Source organism: Oxyura jamaicensis, chromosome 5 (assembly GCF_011077185.1).
Source record: "Oxyura jamaicensis isolate SHBP4307 breed ruddy duck chromosome 5, BPBGC_Ojam_1.0, whole genome shotgun sequence".
Taxonomy (NCBI): domain Eukaryota; kingdom Metazoa; phylum Chordata; class Aves; order Anseriformes; family Anatidae; genus Oxyura; species Oxyura jamaicensis.
In genome coordinates this window covers 26,052,996-26,077,199 of record NC_048897.1, presented here as the reverse complement: position 1 = coordinate 26,077,199, position 24,204 = coordinate 26,052,996, and the positions used below count along the sequence as shown (strand labels likewise).

The window sequence follows — 24,204 nt, the reverse complement described above, 5'->3', positions numbered from 1 at the left end:
GATTTACTTTAGCTACTAGCGATTATTTTACAAGGTTCTAATCTGTCAGCAGGTACACTGTTTTGGGGCTGAGCCAAGACCACACCTCATGTACATTTTTAGGCACAGGGCTGAAGGTAACACATCTACAATGCCAGTCTGTCTAACTGTTTGCTCTGTATGGATTCAGTTTGTGTGACGCTTGATAAACATCTAAGCCTTCATCAAAATGAATAGGAGATTTATTAGCTGGGCTAAAATGACAACTACCCTCAACCTTTGCAGAACTCAAGGGCAAAGCAGTTTTTCCAGTTAGAAGGAGCACTATGTCTGCTACCAGCAGCTAATGATGTCACAAGCATGGGTAGGCTCAGAGGATCTTGAAGGAACCTATAATCAAATCAGATTTGGTGAAATAAGCAACTACCACTGTCCCAACCACCCCAACGTTAATACCAGAGGGGCCAATTCTTTCTGCTGGGAGCAATTTCTCAAGAGGCAGGAGCATTTTAAGAAAGTGTTTACAGATAATATGCTGACTGCTTGTTTACAATTTGTCTGCAAGGTTGTTGCATATATGTGAATTACATGTTACATGCAATGTACAGATGTGTAAATGTAACACAACAGTATGCTCTACTGGAAACAAAAATATACCCTTGCATCACTACAGCCTATGGGAGTGAGTTCTACAAATCCCTTCTTACATCTATCAACCTATCTATATCACAGTAGCAATACTTACTGCTTAGACCATCTATAGTGACAGAGAAGTACATGGAAGAAGCAAGCATTAAAACACATTGCTAAAATATTGTAAGACTTTTCTTCAAGTGTCAATGATGCAAGTATTTTCATGATGTTGACTTTGGGCCAAATTTTGTCCTGACGGCACAAATCCAGTCCTCTTGGCTTCAGCTAAATTGGCTACGAGAGTAGGATTTGGCTGCGTTACATCCACTTAGGTAGGCACGTCTAATAACTCTCTGAAGTATCTGAGGTGCATCCTAGATTACACACAAGTATCTGGGAGAAAGGAGCAAAATAATCTTTAGCCTCAAGCGAATAGCCTTTTGGTATTGTATTGTGCTGAAGATTAACTTTGTCAAGATAGACCACTCATCCTCTATGTAACTGCTGAGAGGTGAATAAATCAAATGCACAGCTGTTAAACCTCATATGCAGATCTGAAAGCAGACAGCTATATTAACCAGAGACAAAAAATATGGTTTCAGCTTCTTTTGAAAAGTGAAAGCTTATGGATTTAAAGTATATTTTAAAAAATTATGTGTAAAATATCTATATAGAAACTTTAAGAAAACAAACATCATTAAACAGAATGAAACAGTCAATAGCCATGTCATGTAACACAAGAAATGCAATATATAATCATCTGTACAAATATGCATTAGGCTGCATGATACAATGGATATTAAAAATAAAACAAAGAATAAATAACAAGAAAATCATAGCCTCAAGAAATATAAGAAAGGATAGAATTGCTATTTTAGTAATGTGGCAAATGTGCTGTCCTGGCATATATTCTGGCGTTTCCTTGAAAGCTACCTGTTCATCTTGACAGCCATCACTTTTGCAGTCAGGAGGCCCGTGTTCATTTGTATGAGACATGAAATTCTCAGCAGTGCCAGAACACAGTTTGGCACAGGTTATGGAGAGGAACACGTACAACTCCGATCCTTCCCTATACTGTCTGTTGTCTAAACTGACAGAAACCTCACCCTTGTCTGAAGGCCCTGTCAGCAGAGCAGAAATGGGCACCAGGCAGTGGCAGTGGGGCACCTGTGAAGGCACACAGGTGTCTGTAAAGTGCAATACCAATGAAACTTTCTGCAGGGGGTGATGGGGGACACTTTGTCACCTGTGCTTTTCTACCTGTCACATTTAATCTCCCCTGTAGTGCTGGGGTAGCAGGTTACCTTGCCACAGTGAATTAGCTTGTGTTGAGGCATTTTGGGTGGAAAGACTGTGATTTCGTTTGTAGTTTCTGCTTGCATGAGGGAATGGGTTTCACCCTGAATTCCTGTCAGGGAAAAAAAAAAAAAAGAACAATGAAACAACAAAAAAATATAATAATAATAATAATAATAATAATAATAGACCAAGACCAAGGCTCCCTTCAAGCACAATTTTGGTTGCTGCCTCAGAAGCAGAAATACAAGAAATACAGCAGACATACTACATTGGTCCTCTCAGAAGAGGTTTCCCAATAAGGCAGGAGTACCTGTTTGTACATACCTTGCTGCTTTTCTCTTGAAGAAGCAGGAACAATGTTGAATCGCCATCTCCAGAGCTGAAGGCACCCATGTGTGTGATGCAGGGCCCTGCCGCAGCAGTGCCGGTCACCCCTCAGTGCTGCATGCTAAGGCAAAGTATGCATGCCAGTCCCTGGCAAGGGCTGTGCTGTCCACAGGAGGTCTGGTGATGCTCTGCTTTAAGGCAGACATCATCTCTGAGGTGTCGCTTAAGCTCGATGCTGATCAGGACAAAGCAGGGCCTGCCTCAGCCGCTCTGCTCCCAGCTACAGCAGAGCAAAGCCTTCCTAGCAGCCAGGGCCTATCAGCCTGAGGAGACCCCGCAGCTTTAAGAGGGTGTACCCAAAGGCCACCTGAGGAAGGGGTCCTGTCTCTGCTGTGTTTCTCAGTATTTCCCTTGTCACTGCTACATGAGGTCACTCCTGGAGCTTGGTGAGTTTTGGGTTAGGTCCTGGGAATGACAAAACCTCCTTTTGCCACTCTACTCGTGGCTCCAGCACTGCTGCTTATTTCCAGCATCATCTTGAGCTGTTTGTGACAGCTCTGATCATGTTTTAAGCACATAAAGCTCTCTGAAGGTAGTGGATTGTTGTTTTCTCTCCTCCCTCCCAAATTGCTCTTACATCATGGACAAACGTGATGTATTCAACTAAATTTGTTTCATCCCCTTCTGTTTCCTCTTAGACCTTGTAAAAATGGTTTTCAAAGAGCTGTGCAGGGCTTGATTCTTTGTAATTTAATGGCATTAGGGACTAAATTATTTGTAAAAAAATATTTTTAGTGCATTACATTAACGCTACCTTTGATATAAGCTTTTTAAAAACAGTCCTCAGATGAAAATAATTTGTTACCAGACAGCTTTATTATGTGCAGTTTCTAAATGCTTTTCCTGCCAAGGCTGCCAGATCAGATTAATCTCACATTGCTTAAAGTGAACTGTCTGCTTGAATAACTAAACCTGCCTTTAAAAAGATGGTCACTTCTTTATTGTTGCTATTGTAAACACAAGAAAGATAATAATCCTCATGCTGTATGTAGTTTGATTCCCAGAATGCAAGGTCTTGATTCTCCTTTCATGTGTGTTAGCAGACTTGTGGAATAATGCCCGTGTGACTGTACCAGAATGAGTGAAACAAAATAGAACAAAGTCTCTGTCTGTGTATGGTAGTTGAAGAACTGATGCGCAGCTAAGCACCACCATGCCTCTCTCTTGCTCCGCCTCCTCTAAGGGCAGAGGTAGAAAATATGATGAAAAAAAGCTCATGGTTGAGATATGGACAGGGAGATCACTCATCAGTTACTGTCACAGTCAAAACAGACTCAGCATAAGGGAGATTAATGTAGTTTATTGCATATTGATAATAGATTAGAGAAATGAGAACTAAAAGCAAACTTAAAACACCTTCCCCTCAGCCACCCTCTTCTTCCTCCGCACACCGAGTAGCATAGGGGAGCAGTCTTGCAGTCAGTCCATAATGCTTCATCTCTGCTGCTCCTTCATCCTTACTCTCTTCCCCTGCTCTAGCATGGGTTCCCTCCCGTGGTATGTAGTCCTTCCTAAACTGATTTTATGTGGGCTTTTCTCACAGACTGCAGTTCTTCAAGAACTGCTCCAATATGGGTCTATACCACAGAGTGCAGTCCTTCAAGGACACGCTGCTCCAGCGTGGGTCCTAAACAGGCAGCAGCTCTTGACAGAACTCCTGCTCCATCCTAGGCTACTCTGCAAGCTGCAGCATGGAGATCTGATCTACTGTGGGACCCATGGGCTGCAGCAGGACAGCCTGCTCCACCAGGGGCCTCTCCACAGGCCGCAGGAGAACTGCTGCACCTCCTGCCTCTTCTTCAATGACCTTGCTGTCTGCAGGGTTGTTTCTCTCATGTTTTTCTACCTCTGTCTCCCAGCTGCTGTTGTGCAGCATTTTTTCCCTTTCCTCAAAATGCTTTCACAGAAGTGCTGTCAATGTCACTCCTTGGCTCAGCTCTGGAAAGCTGCAGGTCCCTTTTCAAGTTAGCTGGAACTGGCTCGTATCTAAATCTTCTCACAGAGGCCACCCCTGCAGCCCGCCTGTTACCAAAACCTTGCCCTGTAAGCCCAGTACACTGTGGTAGCTATAGCAGCTATTTATTTCTAATCATTGTGTCTTGCTCAAATGCATTTCCTCAATTGGGGGAGAGAGTGTACTTACTAATACATTTGGGATGTTCAGTCATTTTTCATTTGGAATGGATGGACTGTAAAAAAGTCTCTGTAGTTTCCTGAAAGTCTCAGAGATTAGTCATAGTGCATATTTGTATTTTACTGTGAGGTAAATTGACATCCTGCTAATATATCCATTGTAGTGCAATACTGACTGTTTTTTCTGTCTATTGCAGTGCAGGTTAGCTTTGATGGCATTCTGGTTTATGATTGTTGATTTGTATGGATTTCTGTTTCAGGAGTGCAAAAATGTCTTCATTGATACTGATGCAGAACAGGTTTTGAGCTTTGTGACGTTATCAGGAGTTCAGCAAACTTCAGGTATTCTTTACTCTATCCCTGCAGTGTACTCTGAGCTTGGAGAGCTGAAAAGAGGCAGATTAGAGTAGTTCATGTAGTCTTTTAATCAGCTGAAGTCTTCCTTGCATTAGGTAAGTCCCTGACTGATGATTTAAATCAATTTTATAGTGTAGTTTTATCTCAGTAAAAGTTACCAGACTTTTATTATAAACAAAGATTAGGTCCAGATTTTGCACAAATAAGTCTGTACATTTAACATAAAAAGGCAATCTATTAGATCAAGTACTCCCGTGAGGTGCACTGTTTAATTATGTTCACCCTGATACTTGGCTTTTTTTTTTTTTTTTTTTTTGTGGATCTTCAAAGGAACCACAGAGTGTAAGTTTCCCCTGTTTTCTGGGATGTGATTCAACAGTGACTATGCAGATTTTACAAGGACATGACTGAGGCTTTAGTCTTCCACTTCTGTGGAAGACCTTCCTTTTACAGGTCATTTCTTCCACTTGTGGAAAGGCACATGTGAAACTGTGCTGTCTGATGACTGACTGAAAAGCCTATGCTTTTTCGTGGCGCTCCCCCTTTTCCCTTAAGCCTACTGTTCCTTTCACAAAGATGGAGACAGATGAATTCTTCAGAGAAGTGTTTAAGAGCAGATCTAATAAATGAATGGCAAACTAATATAGTAAGAGGTTATTCTTTGTTTATGTAAAAAGCCAGATTTTCTGAAGTCTCTGCTAAATGGTTGTATTCTGCTGTGAAGCTAGCTCAGAGATGCATTTTCTCCAGGACCTCTAGCTTGTTAGATTGGAACAAAATTACAGGCTTTTCTTTTATTTCTGGTTACCAATTGCTCTGAATTAACAGACTATGTGTATGAAGCCTCTGGTGCCTGCCACACAGCTAAGCATTTTAGACTGAAAATAAAAGACAGATGGGAGGTAGGATTGTTGATGAGTTTGTCCTCTAAATCATTTTCCTGGTCTTTATACACACAAATATATATAAAAATAAATATAGTATCTATCATAATGTAGTACACATTTACAGTATCAAAGTTTCTTTTTTTAATTGATAAACGCCTAGAGTATATTTGAGAACTGAGAATGGTTTTTGTTGAAAAACTGCTTCTGATGCAATCTCAGCTGAGATTGAAAGACTGTTGAAATATTAGTCATTAAAATCCTGTCTAGGATTATTGAGGGATGGATTATATTGAACCCAGAGCTTCCTTGCTAAAGGGAAAGGTTTTTTACACGTCTTGGTTAAATCAAGTGTACTGTGACAACTTCTCTATTATGAATGCTAAGTAACACAGCACCTTGCCACATGTGGTTCAGTATTTTTTGTTATCTTCAGTCAGTGCAAATTCTGTTCAATTATAATGCTCATTTCTTGTAAAATAACAGATATCTGAACAATGGACCTAGATTTTTGTTAGAATTAATTCATAAAGCACAAAAGCATTAATAACAGGGCAAGTGATAAAATTACATCAGGTAGAATAATTCTCCAGAAAACAGAGCAACAACCAACTAATGCAAATAAGGTTAGTTCTGCTATGGCAAGAGATCATTCCATGATGGTGTTTATTATACCTTTTTGGCAGATTCTATATCATCTACTGTCATATTTTGTATGCCACTTCTCATATTGTGCCTGTGCTGCAATTGGCAGGCATGACTCAGCAGATGTGACATGGAGCAATGCGATAAAGCTCAGCTTTGGCCCACCCCACCCCTAAAGGTTAGCTAAATGAGAGGTGTTAGTTAACTGGCTTATTGCTGAGGCAGGGATCCTCTGTGGAGTCCACACCTGATATTCTTCAGAGCTTAAGCCAGGTTCCAAATATGATATGGAATCAGGTTCTTCTCAAATGTCTCATATGTCCTCCCCTCTAGACCTACCACCACCTTTGTAGCCCTCCTTTGGACAGTCTCATAGTTTTATCTTCTTCTGATACTGTGGTGCCCAAAGCTGCACGCAGTGCTCGAGGTGAGGCCGCCTCAGCGCAGAGCAGAGCGGGACAATCCCTTCCCTTGATCAGTGAACAGTGCTGTGCCTGATGCACCCCAGGGTGCAGTTGGCCTTGTTGGCTGCCAAGGCACTCTGCTGGCTTGTATTCAGCTTGCTGCTGACCAGAACCCCCAGATTCCCTTGTGTGGGGCTGCTCTCTAGCCTCTTGTCCCCCATCTGTGCATACAGCCAGGGTTGCCCTGTCCTAAATGCAGAATCCGGCACTTGCTCTTGTTAAACTTTATATGGTTAGTGATTGCCTAGTGCTCTAGTCTGTCAAGATCTGTCTGCAAGTCTTCTCTACCCTTCAGGGAGTCAGTAGTTCCCCCTAATTTAGTATCATTTGCAAACTTACTTAGTATGCATTTGAGTCATGTCCAGACCATTTCTAAAAACACTGAGGAGAACTGGCCCCCAAATGGAGCCCTGGGGAACCTCACTAATATCTGCATTTGTAACAACAATTACTGTAACAGTGCAAACATTTGCTGGTTTGTTGTAATCCAATTAAGGTTATAAATAAGAGTTATACCAAAAGAAATATGAGAGTTTAAGAATAAAAAAGGAAGATAATTTTTGAAACTGCCAGCAAGAAGCAGTAGAAAATGTGACAGTCATAAGCACTGCAGTATTTTCAAAAATGTACTTTCTGTGTGTTTATAGTTGTATTATTATTACATTAATAATGTTCAAATGTAACTACTCTCCTGTTCTGTTCTATCTGAATAACTCTGTTTTAATTTTGATGTTTGCTTTTTTTTTTTTTTTTTTTTTTTTTTTTTTTCAGTGGTAGAACGAAATCTATTGAAGGGTAAGAACGCTCCCTGCTCAGGGTTAGGTTTTGCTGTTATCAAGTGTGGTTGCCATTTTCAGGTTTTTTTTATCAACCCTGCTCTTGGATTGTGCAATAAACAATCCTAAATCTTTAGGACTAAGCTGTTTCCAGAATGTAATATGGCTTAAAAGCTGGCTGTCATGTACTTTTACAGTCAACTAAATTACTTGAAGTGGGACTCCTAGGTGGTAAATATGAGTAGACTCAGAATTTCATATATTACTTGTTGTTACCAAGTGTAGTTGAAAAGTGACTCTTAGTGATTAGTTATTAATACTACTGAGTTTTAAAATGGTGTGTAGAAAAGGGGGAAAAAAAGCTGGTCATGTAATAGTTAGGCCATGTAAGAAAAGTCCTGAACAAGGAGGAAATTATGAATCCCCATGGAAGGACCTCTGATGGCCAGTATTGAACTTAGACCCAAAGTCTTTGAATGTTTTTTTATACAGATAGAATAAATTCTGCCCAAAGAGAATGGTTTCTCTGCTGTGATTTGTGTTTCAAAGATGACCAGATAAGGGGAAAAAAATAAAAATAAGTGACTTAAGTCTTGGGATATTGTTTAGAATGGATGCCTGTAGATTCAAAAGATAATTAAGACCAAAATTTATCTTGATGATTGGAAACCAAAACAATAGTTATTATGTGGCATACTTCAAAGGGCTTTGAAAGAAATCCCATTGAAAGAACACCTTTTCATTTAGGCTTTGTAAACTGTGAGCCTAGAGCCATCTAGTGTTAAGGTAATATACATCAATTATCTACAGTAATAAAGTTCAGTGTGACCTGCACAGTATTCTGACTTGTGTCAGTAAAGGGCTACCAAGCCAATCACTTTCTTCCACATAATTGTTTATTGACTTTAAAATTTATGTATGGTTTACAAAATTAGTAATTAATTTATGAGAGGTGTAACTGATCACATCCACCCCAGTGTTTAGGAGGGAGTCATTGATTTACTTTGAAGCTATTACCTCATGCGTCAGCAATATTTCAGAGCAAAGACAGCTTCTGTGTAAAGGAAAATTTAGGAAGCCTGCAAGGCTGGGAAGCAGAAAAGGCTGAAGACAGAGAGGAAAAAAAGGTTTTGTGAAAAGCCAAAAACCAGACAGTGAAGTAACAATTTGTCAGCAGGAAAATGGGAGGAATTAGGGCATATTATTGCCAGGAGGAAGTAAGTTATTGGTGATCCTCAAAGACAACCAAGTGCTCACCTCTGAATGGGGAAGTATACGGGTAGTTCCTGTTCTGTAAAGAAAAACAGGTGAGAAAAGCAGCCTAAGCAGGGCATCTGCAGAAATCGTATGTTGTTACTCAATTACAACTGGATACAACTAAGAAAGAAATGTTACTGAGTTGTTCGAAGTTAGGAAAAAGCTCGTCACCCTTAATTTTTACTGTTCCCTCTAGTGGATCTAGAGGAGTCATTTTCAAATTGTGTTAAACTTGTAATTATACAATGATCAGTCAGATCTGTGGTACCTGGTTCAAAGTATAGCTGCATGGTAACTTGCCAGAAGGTGTAAATTTGCAGCAGTGCAATTTCAGGTTTGTTTGAGATTTATGTCGGTTTCAGTGGACACTAAAATATGAGATTGACTAATTTAGAGGACTTTAGGTAGTTTCAGTCAGTGGGATAAAGAACTTTCAGAGTTATAAAATATGCACAGACCCAAAACATGGTTGCTTACTGAAAGCTCAATATTTGATAACATCAGAAGTGATATGCTTGGAACACTTTCAGTATCTGTTTTTGAGTGTCTTTCATTCAAAGCAGTATCAAAACTCTACAGGGGGTTAGGTACCACAGCCCAGACTGATTTTGACTTGGAGATCAAAAGTGTCTTGTGGACAACACGAAACTGGGGGGAGTGGCTGACTCCCCAGAGGGCCATAGAGCCATCCAGAGAGACTTGGACAGGCTTATGAATCTTAGGAAGTTCAACCAGGAGAACTGCATGGTCCTGTACATGGGGAGGAACAACTCCAGGCACCAGCACATGCTGGGAGCCACCCAGCTGGAAAGCAGCTCAGCCAAAAAGGACCTGGGGGTCCTGGTAGACACCAAGTTGAACATGAGTCAGCAGTATAACCTTGCCACTAAGAAGGCTGATGGTATTCTTGGCTGGGTTAGGAAGAATATCACTAGCAGGTTGAGGGAGGTGATCCTTCCCCTCTGCCTAGCACTGGTGAGACCACACCTGGAATACAGAGTCCAGTTCTGGGACCCCCAGTACAACACAGACATTGACATACTGGAAAGAATCCAGCACAAGGCCACCAAGATGACCAAGGGCCTGGAGCTCCTCTCCTGTGAGGAGAGGCTGGGAATGCTGGGCGTGCTCAACCTGGGGAAGAGGTGGCTCAGGGGGGATTTCATCGTTGTCTGTCAGTACCTGAGGGGAGGTAGCCAGGCTCCTGTCAGTGGTACCCAGTGCCAGGACCAGAGGCAATAGGCACAAACTGGGACACAAGGGTTTCCATCTGAACATAGGAAGCACTTCTGCGCTCTGCAGGTGCCTGAGCACTGGCACAGGTTGCCCAGAGAGGTTGTGTGTCTTGAGCTGCTTGGACATGGTCATAGGCAATCTTCTCTAGGTGTTCCTACTAGAGTAGGAGGGTTGGACCAGATGACCTCCAGAGGTCCTACCTACCTCAACTATTCTGTGATTCTGTGGACCTATTGAAGTATGGATGTAGTAGAGTGGGAAGCAAATATCTTTTAGGGCCAGCAACATTCATGTGAGTGATACAGGGAAAAGACAGAGGACGCATGCCGTAAAATGCTTAAAATTTATTAATCATCATTCCTTTTTTCATAAAGAATAAAAATAAAACAATATTCCAAAACAAAATGGAAGAAGAAAATACACCACACCCAGATAACATGACTAAGACTAAGACATGGGGTAACATTAATTCTGAAATAAATGGCCCAATACATCAATTTTCCAAAAACAAAATAAATAGCAATGGTACAACTTTTTAAAAGCTTCCTAGGAAAGAATTTACATATATTATTATTATTATTATTATTATCGTTTACAAAAATCCTTCATATGCCCCTGATGGCAATATATATATATATTTATATATATATACTTCTTCTGTAAACAGTTAACCACAAACAAAAAAAAATTCCAAATTTTCATACAGTTACTATGCTGTTGGTGTTATGTAAACAAAGAGTAGTATGCAGCAGCTTCTCATGACAGGCTTTCTATCTTTCAGTCTTTCTTCCTTTCTTTCTGTCTGTCTTTCTCACAAGCATAGATAGGGAAAATGCCCTATAAATTGTTTATAATATTGAACTTTACAGTTTTGAGAAGGTATGGCTTTTTGCAGACTAAATTTTCCATAACACAAAAAAAAAAAGAAAAAGAAAAAGAGAGGTACAGTTTTCTTCCTTTTTTTTTCCCCTAGCTTTTGATCTGTCTCAGTAAACTGGAATGAATATGTTACAAAATAAGTCAGTCTACATCAATGGAAATCTTAGATATTGTCAAGGGGTTGCAGAATGCAATGACCAGCAAAACTTTTTTTCCTATGCAGTAAAGTTTATTTTTATGCCTATGCAGTGTATATTAATTATGTCACCATAGGAAAACGTCAAGCCAGAAAAGAATGTTGACTTTGTGTAAATGTAAGCTCTCAGTCTTATGGTATAGTGCTTTCCAGAAGACATACAAACTAGCAACAAATGTCAAAATGATCTTATGCTGTACCTCTCAAGATGTAGAAGAAAGACATGAAAACCAGTATGAGATACAATGGTAATGAAAACTGAAATTAAGTAGACAGATATATTGAGCTTGTATGCAGAAAATATCATCTGTTTGTCCAAAATTTTAGCTGCTTTTGTTATTTATTTATTTTTTATTATTATTATTTTTCCCCCAAAGGTTTGTTTTAGTCTATGTTCAACTCCTGTTTGGCTTCTCTTCTAATTTTAGACATTCCCTTTTTCTTGAGAGGTCTTTGCCTCATACATTGCCTGTTTGCTGTTGTTGGTTGACAGTGTCTTGGGGAATGCACTCAGCACCCACGCAGCTGCATTGCTCCACGTAGGTATATGAGTGATCAAGGTGGGTTCCATCACTGCATGTCAGAGTCACCTTTCTTATGCTAGTCTGGACTTCCTGACAACATGAGCATTTATGTTCCATCATGTTTGCCTCTTGAGAATATCTGATCGGAAAACCAACAGAACAGAATGATTCAGAAATTGTGAGACACATCAATGCCCCTCTCTCCCATTACTAAGTATAACCAATTGCTGTGTGTTTGCATGTGAGGATATGGCCTGATATTACTATTCCTAGAGGATTTTGGTGACATAGAAGTTGTTCCTCATTGTAAAAATGGATGAATCTAGTTCTTTATCCTAATCTAAAGGAAAGTGTGTCAGGGGGTTGGAACTAGATGATCTTTAAATGTCCCTTCCAACCCAAACAGTTCTATGATTCTATGATTCATTAAGACACAGAAAAAGTGAATGAAATAATCCAGATCATATATCAAGCCAGTCCAAAATGAGAGACTAGTATGAAACAAATAACCTTACTTTTACATGAGCAAGATCAAAATTCAGGTCTGTTCACTATCACATTGAAATGACTGTTAAGACCTGGTGAGTCTTGAGGTAATAAAGCTAATATAGCATCGTGTCTGTTAAAAATTCTAGTTAGCACAACGGGAACAGTTGATGGCTGGGTGGGTTTTGGACATAGTAGAAAATAACTAGAAATTTGCTTTATGTCACTGTTGTAGCAAATAGAAGACAGGAAACCACAACTGTCTGTTATACTACTTACCGTGAGTAAGCATCACAGCTGCCTTCACAGTATGTCAGCTCAACAGGTGCAGGAGATACACATCCACGATGCTTGATCACAGTAGTGGTATTGTGCTTCTTACAACCTGTTTTTGCTACAAACCAAGAGAAAATATTTTAAAATATATGTCCATATAGATAGATACCTGTATATGATAGGCAATGGCAATTCTTAGAAGAAAACTGAGATGGATGGAGCTAAAATAGAAAATTAGGTCACAATGCATTTCTCTTTTAATTGCTTATAGCTACATGATGGCTTTTTTTTTTTTTTTTTTTTAATTGTTTTAGCAACAAATAGAAAACTACTTTTTCCCTTATGCAGCATTGGTCCAGAATGTAGAAATCAAGAACAGTGTTGTGGCAACTGCTTGATGCACACCCACCTCCCAGGACCATCTTCACTTTCTTCCTTAAAGAGAATGTGTCTCTGGAAATTGGAGAATAGACAGAGTCCTCTCCATCTCATTAAGAGGTTCATATTTAACAGTAAGGGATGGGAAAGTTCTCCATATCCATGTTTTCAAAAGCCCTAAAGTGTGTGCTCCTGGAAACATTCTGTCCCTTACCATCTTTCTCACCCCATTGCAAGACAGTTGTCCCAGACATGGTCTATTCACCTCTTCTGTCTTTGCATGTACTGTGTAAGTTGGACTAATACACCTAATAAGGCACGTATGGTGCTTTTACTCAAAATTATCATTACTTACCTGTCGGTACTATCGAGCACTCTCTACAGCATCCATCATCTGATAGCTTGATGGTATTCTTGAGTGGGAAAACAGAAAAAGGTAACTTACATTTCATATCTGCATACTAATGCAGAGACTTTCCCTGCTTCCTAGGTTTCTTTAGTGCCAGAAAGTTCTTTGTATTGACATGGAATCTAATTTCAAGCAGGGCTCAATATTGAAGGCACATAACTACTACAACTGAATATTGAGTTGTTTGCAAGCAGACATTGGGGGAGACTGTAATTACTTTGCTATCATCAGAATTCAGTAGTAAAATTTCAAAACAAAGCTTGTAGCACACGTGGGATATTTTGAAGGACAGAAGTCTGTGCAGATGAAGGATTATGTCAGACAGAGTAACACAGTTAATGAAATACTGAATTCCCAGATGTCTGGGGATGGTTCTGATCTACCCTGACCTGTATTAAATTGACTAATGTTGTGAACACAGCTTGTTTTCCTTCGCCTTTGCTGTCAATGACTGATTTCTAAAAAATAAATTGAAAGCCTAAATAATTTAGGAAAAAAAAATCCCATTATTTTCTGTTAAGATTCTTGCTCCTAGTCACCTGGCACTTTTAGGAATCCAAAACATTATGCTGTGATCTTTCTGCTTCAGTGAGGATATATGGACCTTTTGAATATCAATTTGCTTTTTAGAAGTGAAATTTGATGGGGACCAGATTAACAGAGGATAAAATTGTAATGCTTTTTCTAGGTATTTTCATTGGACATCATGATCCTGCTGTCACTGGTGCTAACCACTGCAATCTTTTCAAACAAACATGAGAACAGGTAGAAGAGTACTTACTGGATCACAGTCATCAGGGTTAAAGTAGGGACAGGTTTTCTTTACGATGACTGTAATGAATTGTCCATTGTGTTTTTCACATGTGTAGGCTGTACAGTTATTACCAGGCTGATTCCAGTATTCTCCAATCTGAATGTAATTAAATTAGATAAAGGTGAATAAAAATCTTCTTGCATAAAAATGAAACAACCCGCCCCTCCCAAACAACCAATGTTCTGTCATTGCTGTGTATTGCAATGTGATTATTCTGAATAATGTCATTGAATTGCAGCTGATGGTTACTTGTCATATTATCATACTGCTGTAAGTCTTTTTCATTAACCAAGTGAAGAGTCTGTATTTTTATCTGGATATGGTAACGTTTTTTTTGTATACATGGGAAAAGTATGTGGACTCATCTGGAAAGACTAATTTGTGTTGTGAGAATTTATGGCATGACATAATCCCATGCAGATACATGGCAGAATTTCTGCTGTTTTCATTGACTTACTCTGTCCCAAAGCTCTCAGCTACCTCAAGACTCGATGTTTGGAGCAGAAACTGCCTCCGCAGACAGAAAAACAATATTATCCTTTGAGTAAAATCTGTGTTGCCTTTTCAGAGATGAAGGCAAACAAAGTAACTCACTCATTTCTCATATGTATATATATATATATATATATATATATATATATATTGAGTTCTGAAAGCCACTGTTCAGTATCAAAGTTGCTTCCAGCCTCAGCCTCAGCCTCAAGGTGCTGTTAAAGCCATGTGAGACAGTTCATCCCATCTGAATAAGCATTAGTCTAACATGAGAAAAGACATGGGAAGTGAATGTGATAGAGACAAGGAAAGAGTGAAAAGGCTAACAGTTCACCAAAAGTGAGCTGAAACAGGGTTAGTTACCTTGAGCACGTGTGTAGCGTTGTCTCCCATGTTCACTATACAGGCCTCTGCCTTGCATGTGCCGCAGCACTTTCCAGGTTCCACTGTATACTTATATCCCTGGTTTAAAAGAACGAGAGAGGAAATGTCATTGAGCCAGGACACTGACCATGTTTGCAGCTACTTGAACTGAGTGGGGTAGGAATTACTGACTGCAAAATAGTACTTACCATTGGGCAGTAGGTGTCACAGATAACAGGCTGGCACTTGACAGCAACCTGCTGAAGGCTTGGGTAAGAGGATTCAGAGCAGGTGCAGGTTTCACAGGGGCCTGATGGTATCACAGCTCCAGGCTGTGGAAAGTCAGAAGAAAAATCATTATTAATGAAAGCAAATTGCTTTCTGTATGTACATCACAGACCAAAGATGAACTGTGCATATGGGCTAAACTGTCCTTAAATACATTTTTAAAAATTTACAATTTTTTTTTGTTTAATTTAAGCAGAGTTTCTGTTGTTGGTAATATCCATGCTTCTCATTTTCAAAGTAAATTCTACTAATATATAAAGTAGAGCAGAAAAGGTTCTTGCTTGTATGAAGGGTGTTTATATCCTGGCCTCAATTAATAATGTTTTATCTCAGGCCTTTCTGCCCAATGTGGTCTATGATAGTGATCTCAAAAATGTTGCATTGTGAACCTATATAAAGTTGTATTTTATTGAGTTACTCTTTGTACTTACTGCATAGTAGGTTTCATTGACTACACAGCCGTGTCCTGGAAAGAAGGAAGAAAGAGTGTCATAGAGGTACAAAATTTAAGAAGCAGAAGTATATGAAGAAACTGCTGCTTTGTTGGCCCAATATAATAACACTGATAACTTGCATCTTTCTCTTTTAAGGTTTTTGTGTTCATAGCTCCGAGTAAAACATTGAAAAAAGTATATGGTACTTACTGCATTCAAAGGTAGGACAGCATTTTCCAGGCTGTGTTACTGTGATTATTTCCTGTCCCTCTAAGCACTGGTGTGTGGCCTCAGGGCAGAGGCTGGTATTACAGTCTGTGTAGTGTAAAAAAATATTGAAAATAGTGAACTCATAATTTTTAAACAAAAGCAAACTTCAGAAGTTTTTCAATGAGATACAATGTTGTAGATAAAAATTTAAATGCCTATTTCAGCATATTTGACCAGCTATTTTTACAGTGAATGGGCTTTTCTATAACCTCTGCAAAACAAAGCATTCGCTGAGAAGAATAGAGCGGTGATTGCTGGAAAGACATATTTCTAAAGAGAAATCTGTACTGACTGGAAAATCTGATGACTCTCCCGAGGCTCAGGAACTCTCTTGAACAATTTTTAAAAATTCAAGAGATCTTTTAAGGTAAGATAAACAGTTTATGCTGGTCTTTGAAAAAGAAGAGGTTTTGAATAGCTTTTGGATATTGTTTCAGGTGGTGGCAGCGTTAAAGGTTTTCCTTTTTCCTTCCAAAAGTCAAATTGCAGATTTACAGTTACTTTTCTGTGTCTATCTAGGTAAAATCTGTTCATCTTTATTTTTGTTCTCTTCCAGCATCTAGTAAATACTCTGCAAGAAAACCTTAAGAAAGCATTATGAGATTAATGCAAAGTATAAATAAAGAGAAATTACTGCTGTAGTTCCCCGAAATGAAGATAGTATATTTCCCATTATAAAGACCTGAGACAGTACTTACAGCACTCAGTCCTGGTACAGCATGGATCTTCTGGTATCTGTATCTGAACAGGCACGTAACCTGGTTCGTAACAAGCTTTTTGCTGTGGCATAGAACATACATGTTTTGTACACTGCACTCTGAGAGTGTATCTGTCACAGACACATTCCTGGCAATTTGTTGTCCATTTTTCTCCTGGCTGTATGAAAAAAAATAAATATGTAATATGTAATAAATATGTAAGTTCAAAACAAAATCAATTTATTTCTAGTTGTCTTAGTCATGGATACAGTGATACCTGATAACATTGGCCTTTTCATGGTTCTAGTATTTTGATAAGAAACTTCCAAACTGAATCTAATTAAGAGAAGATTCTGGAGGCCACTAAGGTTCTCAGCATGTTCACAGCTTAGAATTTCTATACTAGTAGTGTTAGTCAGAGGGATACAGGGATCTAAAGGAGAAGGAATCTGCATGCATTTTTGAATAAGAAACTATCATATGACATATTCACTTACACATTAGATTACAGAGATAAATTTCTATAATTTGTGTGCAGTTGAGGAACTAAGAATGCAGACTGTCAGCATTATCAGCAACAGGTAAAGTTTGTTACCCATCTGCAACTTTGTCTCTAGTTACTTTAATAGAACAAATTGAGGAAATAAAAGAAGCAGAATCTGGCTAAAGTTCCACTAATACCACCTGTCTGTTTTCCCTTTTTTTTGGTGAGGTGATGGTTATTGAAAGAATATCCCATTATTTGCTGTTTAATTTCTTAGGAAGTAATGTGGTTTCTGCTTTCACACTCAGATTGAAGGGGAACAAATGTTTGAAAAAAACCAAAAGTCTCTCCAAACTTAAGCATAACTTTGTTCTTGTGAAACCCCAAAAGTCCTCTTGCTTCACCTGTCTGTACTTTATAAATCAAGTTAATTGTGATACTCACCGCTCTGTATACTCCATTTGGTTCCCTACAAGCTGGAGGAAAAAAAAAAAAAAAAAAGGAATGGAGATTTATACTACTGAAAACTGACAAAATGAATAAGTTTGTACAGTTTCAAATAGAAATACTATAAAGATAAATCTAACAAGAAAATGAATATGCAGAGTAGTTCTTATGAAATGTGACAGAATTTTCCATCTTGCCAAGTCTCATGTAAGTAAAGAAGATGGAGGTGGTATTGTTTATTATTCTGTTTTTAGATGGGAGTTTAGAGGAGCTTAAATAAATTGAATTGCCCATGAACTGACCATGTAAAAGATGGTAGTAGAACTTAGGCCTCATAACCACCAATCCAGACCTCTATTTATTCCCCAAACTAGTTACAGAGTACTTACAACATTCAGAAACACAGATGCTGCTGTCTTCACTCAGGAGTGTTGTTCCTTCAGGACAGAAACATCCTTCAGTTACCCCATAGCCAGGATGGTCCACAGAGCTAGAGTGGGAGGAATATATTTGAATACCATGTGTTTTTTTTTTCACTAAAGCTGGAGAGAGAAAGAGGCATGTACAGAAGGTCGCCATGCCAGATAAAAAGGAGACAAAGGAATTTACATTTTCTAAAGTGCAACAGCAAGTGCATTTTCATAGAGCTGACTGATATGTATAAATCTTGAATATAGTATGAAAATTCATGAGATGTTTAATTATGAAATAGTTCAATTTAGTACGGGAAGTCGGTAGGTAACAATAGAAAAAAGACAAAGAGAAGCACCTTTTTTTTTTGGTCTTTCCATACCTTTGCTCACAGGTAGCAGGATTAATGGACCCACATGGCTTGTATTCCATGTTTGCTGGACAATTGTATGCTGTATGGGAAAAAAGGACAAAAGATTAAAAATTGAAAGGGGATTTAATGGTAGATAGTAGGTAAAAAAAATTATAGTAGATCATCTTGCAGCCAAAGTGACTCTGGCATTGCTGCCTTCATCTGGGGCTTTTGTTAATAAGGAATTTTTGTAGGTAAAATATGATAGTCAATTGTAAGATGCACAATGTGCTCACTGAATAAAACACTAATTATTACTGTTTTACACACACGTTTTTGAGTTCTGCAATACTTACGGCAGGTGTTGTTTGTCTTTCCTCTCCAGTCAATGCAGACACCTCTAGAACCACACTCTGTAGCATATATCTCCAAACTGGAACACTGCATGGATTTTTCAGTTATGCGACACCCATCAAAAACGCATCCTTTGAAAAATGGTTCTGGGGGTATCACATCATGGCAAGCTGCAAAAACTCTGCAGACAGAAAAGAAACCAAAAGCCTTTAATGTTTACAAGTCATTATATAAAAACAGTTAAGTGTAAAAATGGCCACTAATGTGGGAGATAGACTCAGGAAGGGAAAGGCTAGGAAGTTGGAATCTCTACTTTTTTCTAAAGAGGCTAATAGTTACTGTGTGTATGTAAGTGTACATAGCTTTTCATCAGCCTGACATCAGAAATTTCATGAAGACGGCAATTGCATCAGATAGGTGAAAAAAAGGATGCTAAAAGTATCCAAGAGATAGAAAAATTGCACATAGAATAGCTTATAACTTATTAGAAACTACAGTGAGTGTGCAGACAAAGGCCTTTATAAATGACACAGCTGAAAAAAAAACTTTTGCCAGAGCTCACACAAGCATAGGAAATACTGCAGGAAACAGCCCTTTGTTGGTGTTGGATCTCCATATTGCACCTAGCATATACAAAGACTGAAAGACACTTTGGCTGAGATGTTTCTACCTGCTTTGTTATCCTAATTGGTAACCAAGTTCTTTACCTTTTGGACTAATGGCTCACTTCAGTTTTAAAGTTCAGTCCTTACTTTAATAGTGAGACTAAGAGTGAGTAAACATACTCTGGAAAGCAGAGGGAGAAAAGCTTGTGATAGCAACCCAGGAATTAAGAACTTCAGTGTTGGCTGTCTCCCTCATTTTCCGGTTTCACCTCTCCTTGCTCAGCTATCTTTGGGTGCATGTCCTTAGAGAAGAGGATTTTATTTATTTATTTATTTATTTTTCAGAGGCCCTTTACTATCTGTTTCCTGACATTAGGCTGAGGTTTTCAGCTATAATTACGTGGTAGGGCTACATTTCTTACTCGTTTTGTAGGATACTGAGACACTTCTGTCTGGAAAGAGCAAATTCATTCATTATTATTTTTTTTTTCTTACTTGCTCAGGATAATCTTGCAGAGTTCAGGAACTTTACAATGAGGCCTTGGTGGAGGTGTGGTTATGGATGGTGGTGGTGTAAATGCATGGCACGTTTTGTTGTTGTCAACAAGCCAGTGATGAGCCATTTGGGGACAGGAAGCAATGATCTTACCACTTGGCAAGCGGCATTCATCTGCTTTGTTATTTGTACATGTTCCTGGAAGATATCAGAGACAAGCTATATAAGCTTCATACTCCACATCTGTGATATGATGATGACTTACATCATCATACATTATTGTGCTGATGTCAAGTTTATAAGTGATGTGCTCATGAAATGTGTAAGGTGTCCTGCTTTACAAGGACTGCTTTCTTTACAGTTATATGAATTTTAATTTAGTTAACAAACCCCAAACCCAAACCCAAATTAAAAAGCAGGTTGCTGAAATAATAAACTTTTTGTCTTACAGAAGACGAAGACCAGAACTATTCTTGATTCTGTTTTACTACTGTTCAAAATATTTCTGTCTATCATGATCCTTCATAGCCAGAGTGGGTGACGTTAACTATGGGAGGGTGGGGAAAATACCATTAATACATCTGTCTTACCGCATTGCCCTTCAGTATTGTTGCCAAATTTGCTGTACGGAAGTTTCACGGAGAAAATCAGCCCACTAAATGTGATGGTTGCACCAATTTCTGGTATTTCAACAATCATATTGATGCCAAGTGTGGAGAAATAAATGCCATCCTTTTTAAAGCCTGGTTGGACAATCTTTTTGTTGAAGTACATCTGAATGCGGAATTAAAAAAAAACAAACAAACAAACAAAAACAAACAAAAAAACACAATTTCAGAATAAGCACTGCTTCTTTCTATTTTCAATAATGCATTTTATAATCTTCATAATCATGCTTAACTCAGTGTTGTTGCGCATCATATCCAATCCCTTTTGCATTTCAGTAACAACATTTAATGCATTAATTTCTCATCTTGTATTGCCATGTTGCTATAGTGTGACAAAATAACCTAAGTGGCTTCCAAGTACTGTGTTTGTGCAGGTTGTGTGCTAATGTACAGCATTCTAAACTCAAGTTTAGACCGGTAGTTTTCTTTAGCTATAGAAATATTCCTGCCATTATTGTGCAATAACTTTGCTGCAAAATCACATCATCCCTATACTACATGTTGTATAGTGTTGGAAGAGTTGTATGAACTCAAAATGAAGTCAAATGCCCCCATTGCCAATTTTACTTAGTGATCATGTTTATTCTTTAATCTAAGCTGTTCCATTTGTAGTCTGTGTTTTATAAGAAGTGGATATACTCATTTAATAACTTGTCAGGAGTTATTCTGCTTATAATTGAATTGAAATAAATTCAAAGTTAGAACAGTCAGTTACTGTTCTCTTTCACAGGGAATCACTGGACTGATTATTTCAGCATGACTTTCTGGTTGTAAGTACGGAGTTAATAAACCCACCATTGTAACACTGGGACTGACTTCTGTTTTTCATTGTCTGCCAACACTGAGTCAGGATCCTAACATGAAGTGACACCCCTGGTCACCCCTCTTCTTCAGCTATACCACTCTTCCCAGCAAGGGATCAGAGAAGGAATCGTGTTATAGCTTTGTTTGGTGCCTGAAGTTCTCCATGCAAAGGAAGTAATTCCTAGTCAGCCAGCCACTGTGGGATACATACCAGTCTGACCATGACAGAAGAATGATGCTTGCAATTTGCATTTGTGTTTCTTCATAAGTGAATGTGTTTCATTCATAAGTGAATGGCACAGTGCATTAGTTTTTATGAAACGTGGATCAAGTATCAGTGTAAACATTCCTTCTGTCTTAGCTGTATTAATCTGTTTCCTAGTGTCACTTATATACATGCAAATACACATATAATGTATTCATACCTGCGTAGTGCTAAGCTGTTTGTGACACTAAGTTTGAAGAAATTAGTATAATCATTTTTTTTTAACTCTGCCCTTGTCCCTCTGTGATCTGATACTCTGAACAGGCTGTATTTCAAATGAAAATCAGTAAGGCCTATCGACCTTATTTCTCTTTTTCAAAAATACAGAAATAATTTAAAAAAATATTTTACCACATTCGTCATCACACCATTCATGAGTTCACGGGTCAGCATCACTTCTGCAGATTTGTAGAAAATAAAAATCGATTTAGGACAGGAAAGTCCATCTCTTGAATCGCAGTAATAATTGTCAATGTAAACACGGAAGTTGTCGTATTTAGGTACAATCTGTTTCACCAGCACATAAGTGCAGTTTTCAAGGAAAGTATAGTAGGTTCCATCAAAAGTAATATAATGAGGATCACCCCATCCACTGCACACACCTGGTAGAGAGAAAATATTTAGAGGATTAACATGAAAGTTAATGTAGAAGAAATAATTTAAGGAATTAATATACTACAATTTCAAGAGTAAAATTAGGAAAACAAGCTCCCTATATATTCTGTGCAAAATTTTGCTTATTTCCAAAAATGTAATTCTTTAATCTACCAGTACTTACATTGACACTCGTAGTGGTAACAGCAGCGATTTTCATCAGGTACCAGTATTGGTGGATATTTGTTTGCACAGGTAATTTCCTTTACAGGTGGGCAGACTGTTTGAACTACTTGTATTTTGTTGTCTCCCTCACAGATGATTTCTGTACAGTTGGATAATTTGTGTCTCTGGCCAGGCTGCAAAATAAACAAGAATTGCTATCACAAGAATTTGCAAACAGGTATGAATTTTACTCATATTTTTAGTTCAATTGTGTAATGTTTCCAGTGACAGTGTTGTTGGAAAGCAAATGAATATATAAGTTCCTTCTTTTGAATTTGTGGTACTAATGATTTAAGATGTTAATCAGAGGTATTCTTTTTTCTGACCATGATATGGAGAATCGGAAGTTGTTTTGCTTTCCAAATCTGGAACAAGAACCAAAATGAAAATCTTCACTGGCAGCAGATGGTTCACAGTGTTCTACACAATTCAATTTTTATATACTAAAAGGAGGTAAAGCCTTAATTCCAGCTATTCATTCTCCATTAGGAGCTCTTCTGAGAGTTTGTGAGATAGGTTTTTAAGTTAAGGGAACTGATATCCTTTGTACTAGTTAAATATACATGTATATGCATACTGTACTTCAGCACAGACAATCACCATTAAAAAAAAAAAAAGTACTGGTAAGAGGATAGGAGAACAGAAACAGATTTTTCCATTTAATCAAGAGGGAAAATACACAAGAAAATTTGCTCTTTTATTTCACTAAGAAGGTTTGTTACTTATGCAATGCAGTGCATCAAAAAGCATGTTTTGCTATCACTGAAATCATAAGAAAAAAAATGCATTTTCTTAGTTTGCAAAGTATATTTTTATAAACTAGGCACATAAAAAATTTATATTGTATATTGTCCGTCACTAGCAACAGTTATTCTGACAATCTGGATGTGTAAGTTTTAAAGACTGTTAACTGTTATTTTCTGGTGTCAAACTACCACCAATGTTATTTCAGCAATCATAGTATAACACAGGAACTACATACCTGTAGGGGAGGGTAAGTACTAGAAACACAACCTGAAGGAGGAGATGGAGCTGTTGTTGTTACAGTAGGTGTTTGAGGGGAAGTAGTGGTTACAGGAGTAGTAACATTACAAGGTCCGGTGTACCGTTCAACTGAACATGCTTGACTGCAAACGGCATAAAATCTACATCCATCGCTGTCCATTCTGTTGTAAATCACATCACCTGAAGAAAGAAAGAAAATGCAGTCAGAGACAGAAAATAATAAAAAATCAAAATTTAACAAGACATTACATTTCCAGGTGTCCTGGTTTCATCTGGGACAGAGTTAATATTTTTCATAGCAGCTGGTATGGTACTGTGTTTTGTATTTAGGATGAAAATAATGGTGATAAAGCACTGATGTTTTAGTTGTGGCTAAGCAGTGCTGACACCAGCTGTAGGACTTTGCAGCTTCTCAGGTTGCCCTGCCAACAGAGTCTGGCTGCGTAAAAGAAGATGACAGTGGACACCACAAGGCATCATGCTGTACAATTAAACTGGAAGAGTAGGCCAGGGGGCCTCTATTGCTGGGGAATGAAATGGGCATAGCTCTAATGGTGCTGAGCAGTTCCACTGTGCGTATGTTGCTCTGTTTACTCTCTCTGTCATGACTGACATTTTTCTTGGTTTTCTTTCATAAAGACGTACAAACATGAAAAATTGTAAAAAGTAAAGACAATTACAAATATAGTAATAAATGAACGAAATATGTAAAATGAAAATAAATGGAAAGAGTGAAAATTTACCAGGCGAATAAATGTCATCTCCAATTTTGCAGAAACATGGTGTAGACGAAGGAATAGAAGTAGTATAGCTAGTGGTTTCTGATGTTGTAGAGATGGCTGGAGGGGTCGGGGATGGCGTGGTGGACATTGGGCAGTTGTAGTTAGGGATGCAGCAGAGGACGCGGATCTTGTAGTTGAAGCACATCTTGAATTTA

The 24,204-nt window shown here is 38.3% G+C and overlaps 1 protein-coding gene across 1 annotated transcript in view; it reads right to left on the bottom strand.

Moving 5' to 3' along the window:
* Positions 1-11,029: 11,029 nt before the first annotated feature.
* The window catches only part of LOC118167494 (mucin-5AC-like), a 38,051-nt gene continuing 24,876 nt past the window's right edge, over positions 11,030-24,204 (bottom strand). Inside the window, 19 exon segments of the mRNA XM_035326902.1 lie at positions 11,030-11,788; positions 12,415-12,529; positions 13,145-13,202; positions 13,980-14,108; positions 14,868-14,966; positions 15,077-15,199; positions 15,587-15,621; positions 15,800-15,904; positions 16,558-16,735; positions 17,486-17,517; positions 17,878-17,978; positions 18,282-18,351; positions 18,608-18,786; positions 19,706-19,904; positions 20,297-20,480; positions 21,795-22,045; positions 22,222-22,396; positions 23,245-23,447; positions 24,011-24,204. The exon segment at positions 24,011-24,204 is cut by the window's right edge and continues 12 nt beyond it. Of these exon segments, the coding sequence (XP_035182793.1) occupies positions 11,584-11,788; positions 12,415-12,529; positions 13,145-13,202; positions 13,980-14,108; positions 14,868-14,966; positions 15,077-15,199; positions 15,587-15,621; positions 15,800-15,904; positions 16,558-16,735; positions 17,486-17,517; positions 17,878-17,978; positions 18,282-18,351; positions 18,608-18,786; positions 19,706-19,904; positions 20,297-20,480; positions 21,795-22,045; positions 22,222-22,396; positions 23,245-23,447; positions 24,011-24,204 (2,635 nt within the window). The 3' untranslated portion in view covers positions 11,030-11,583.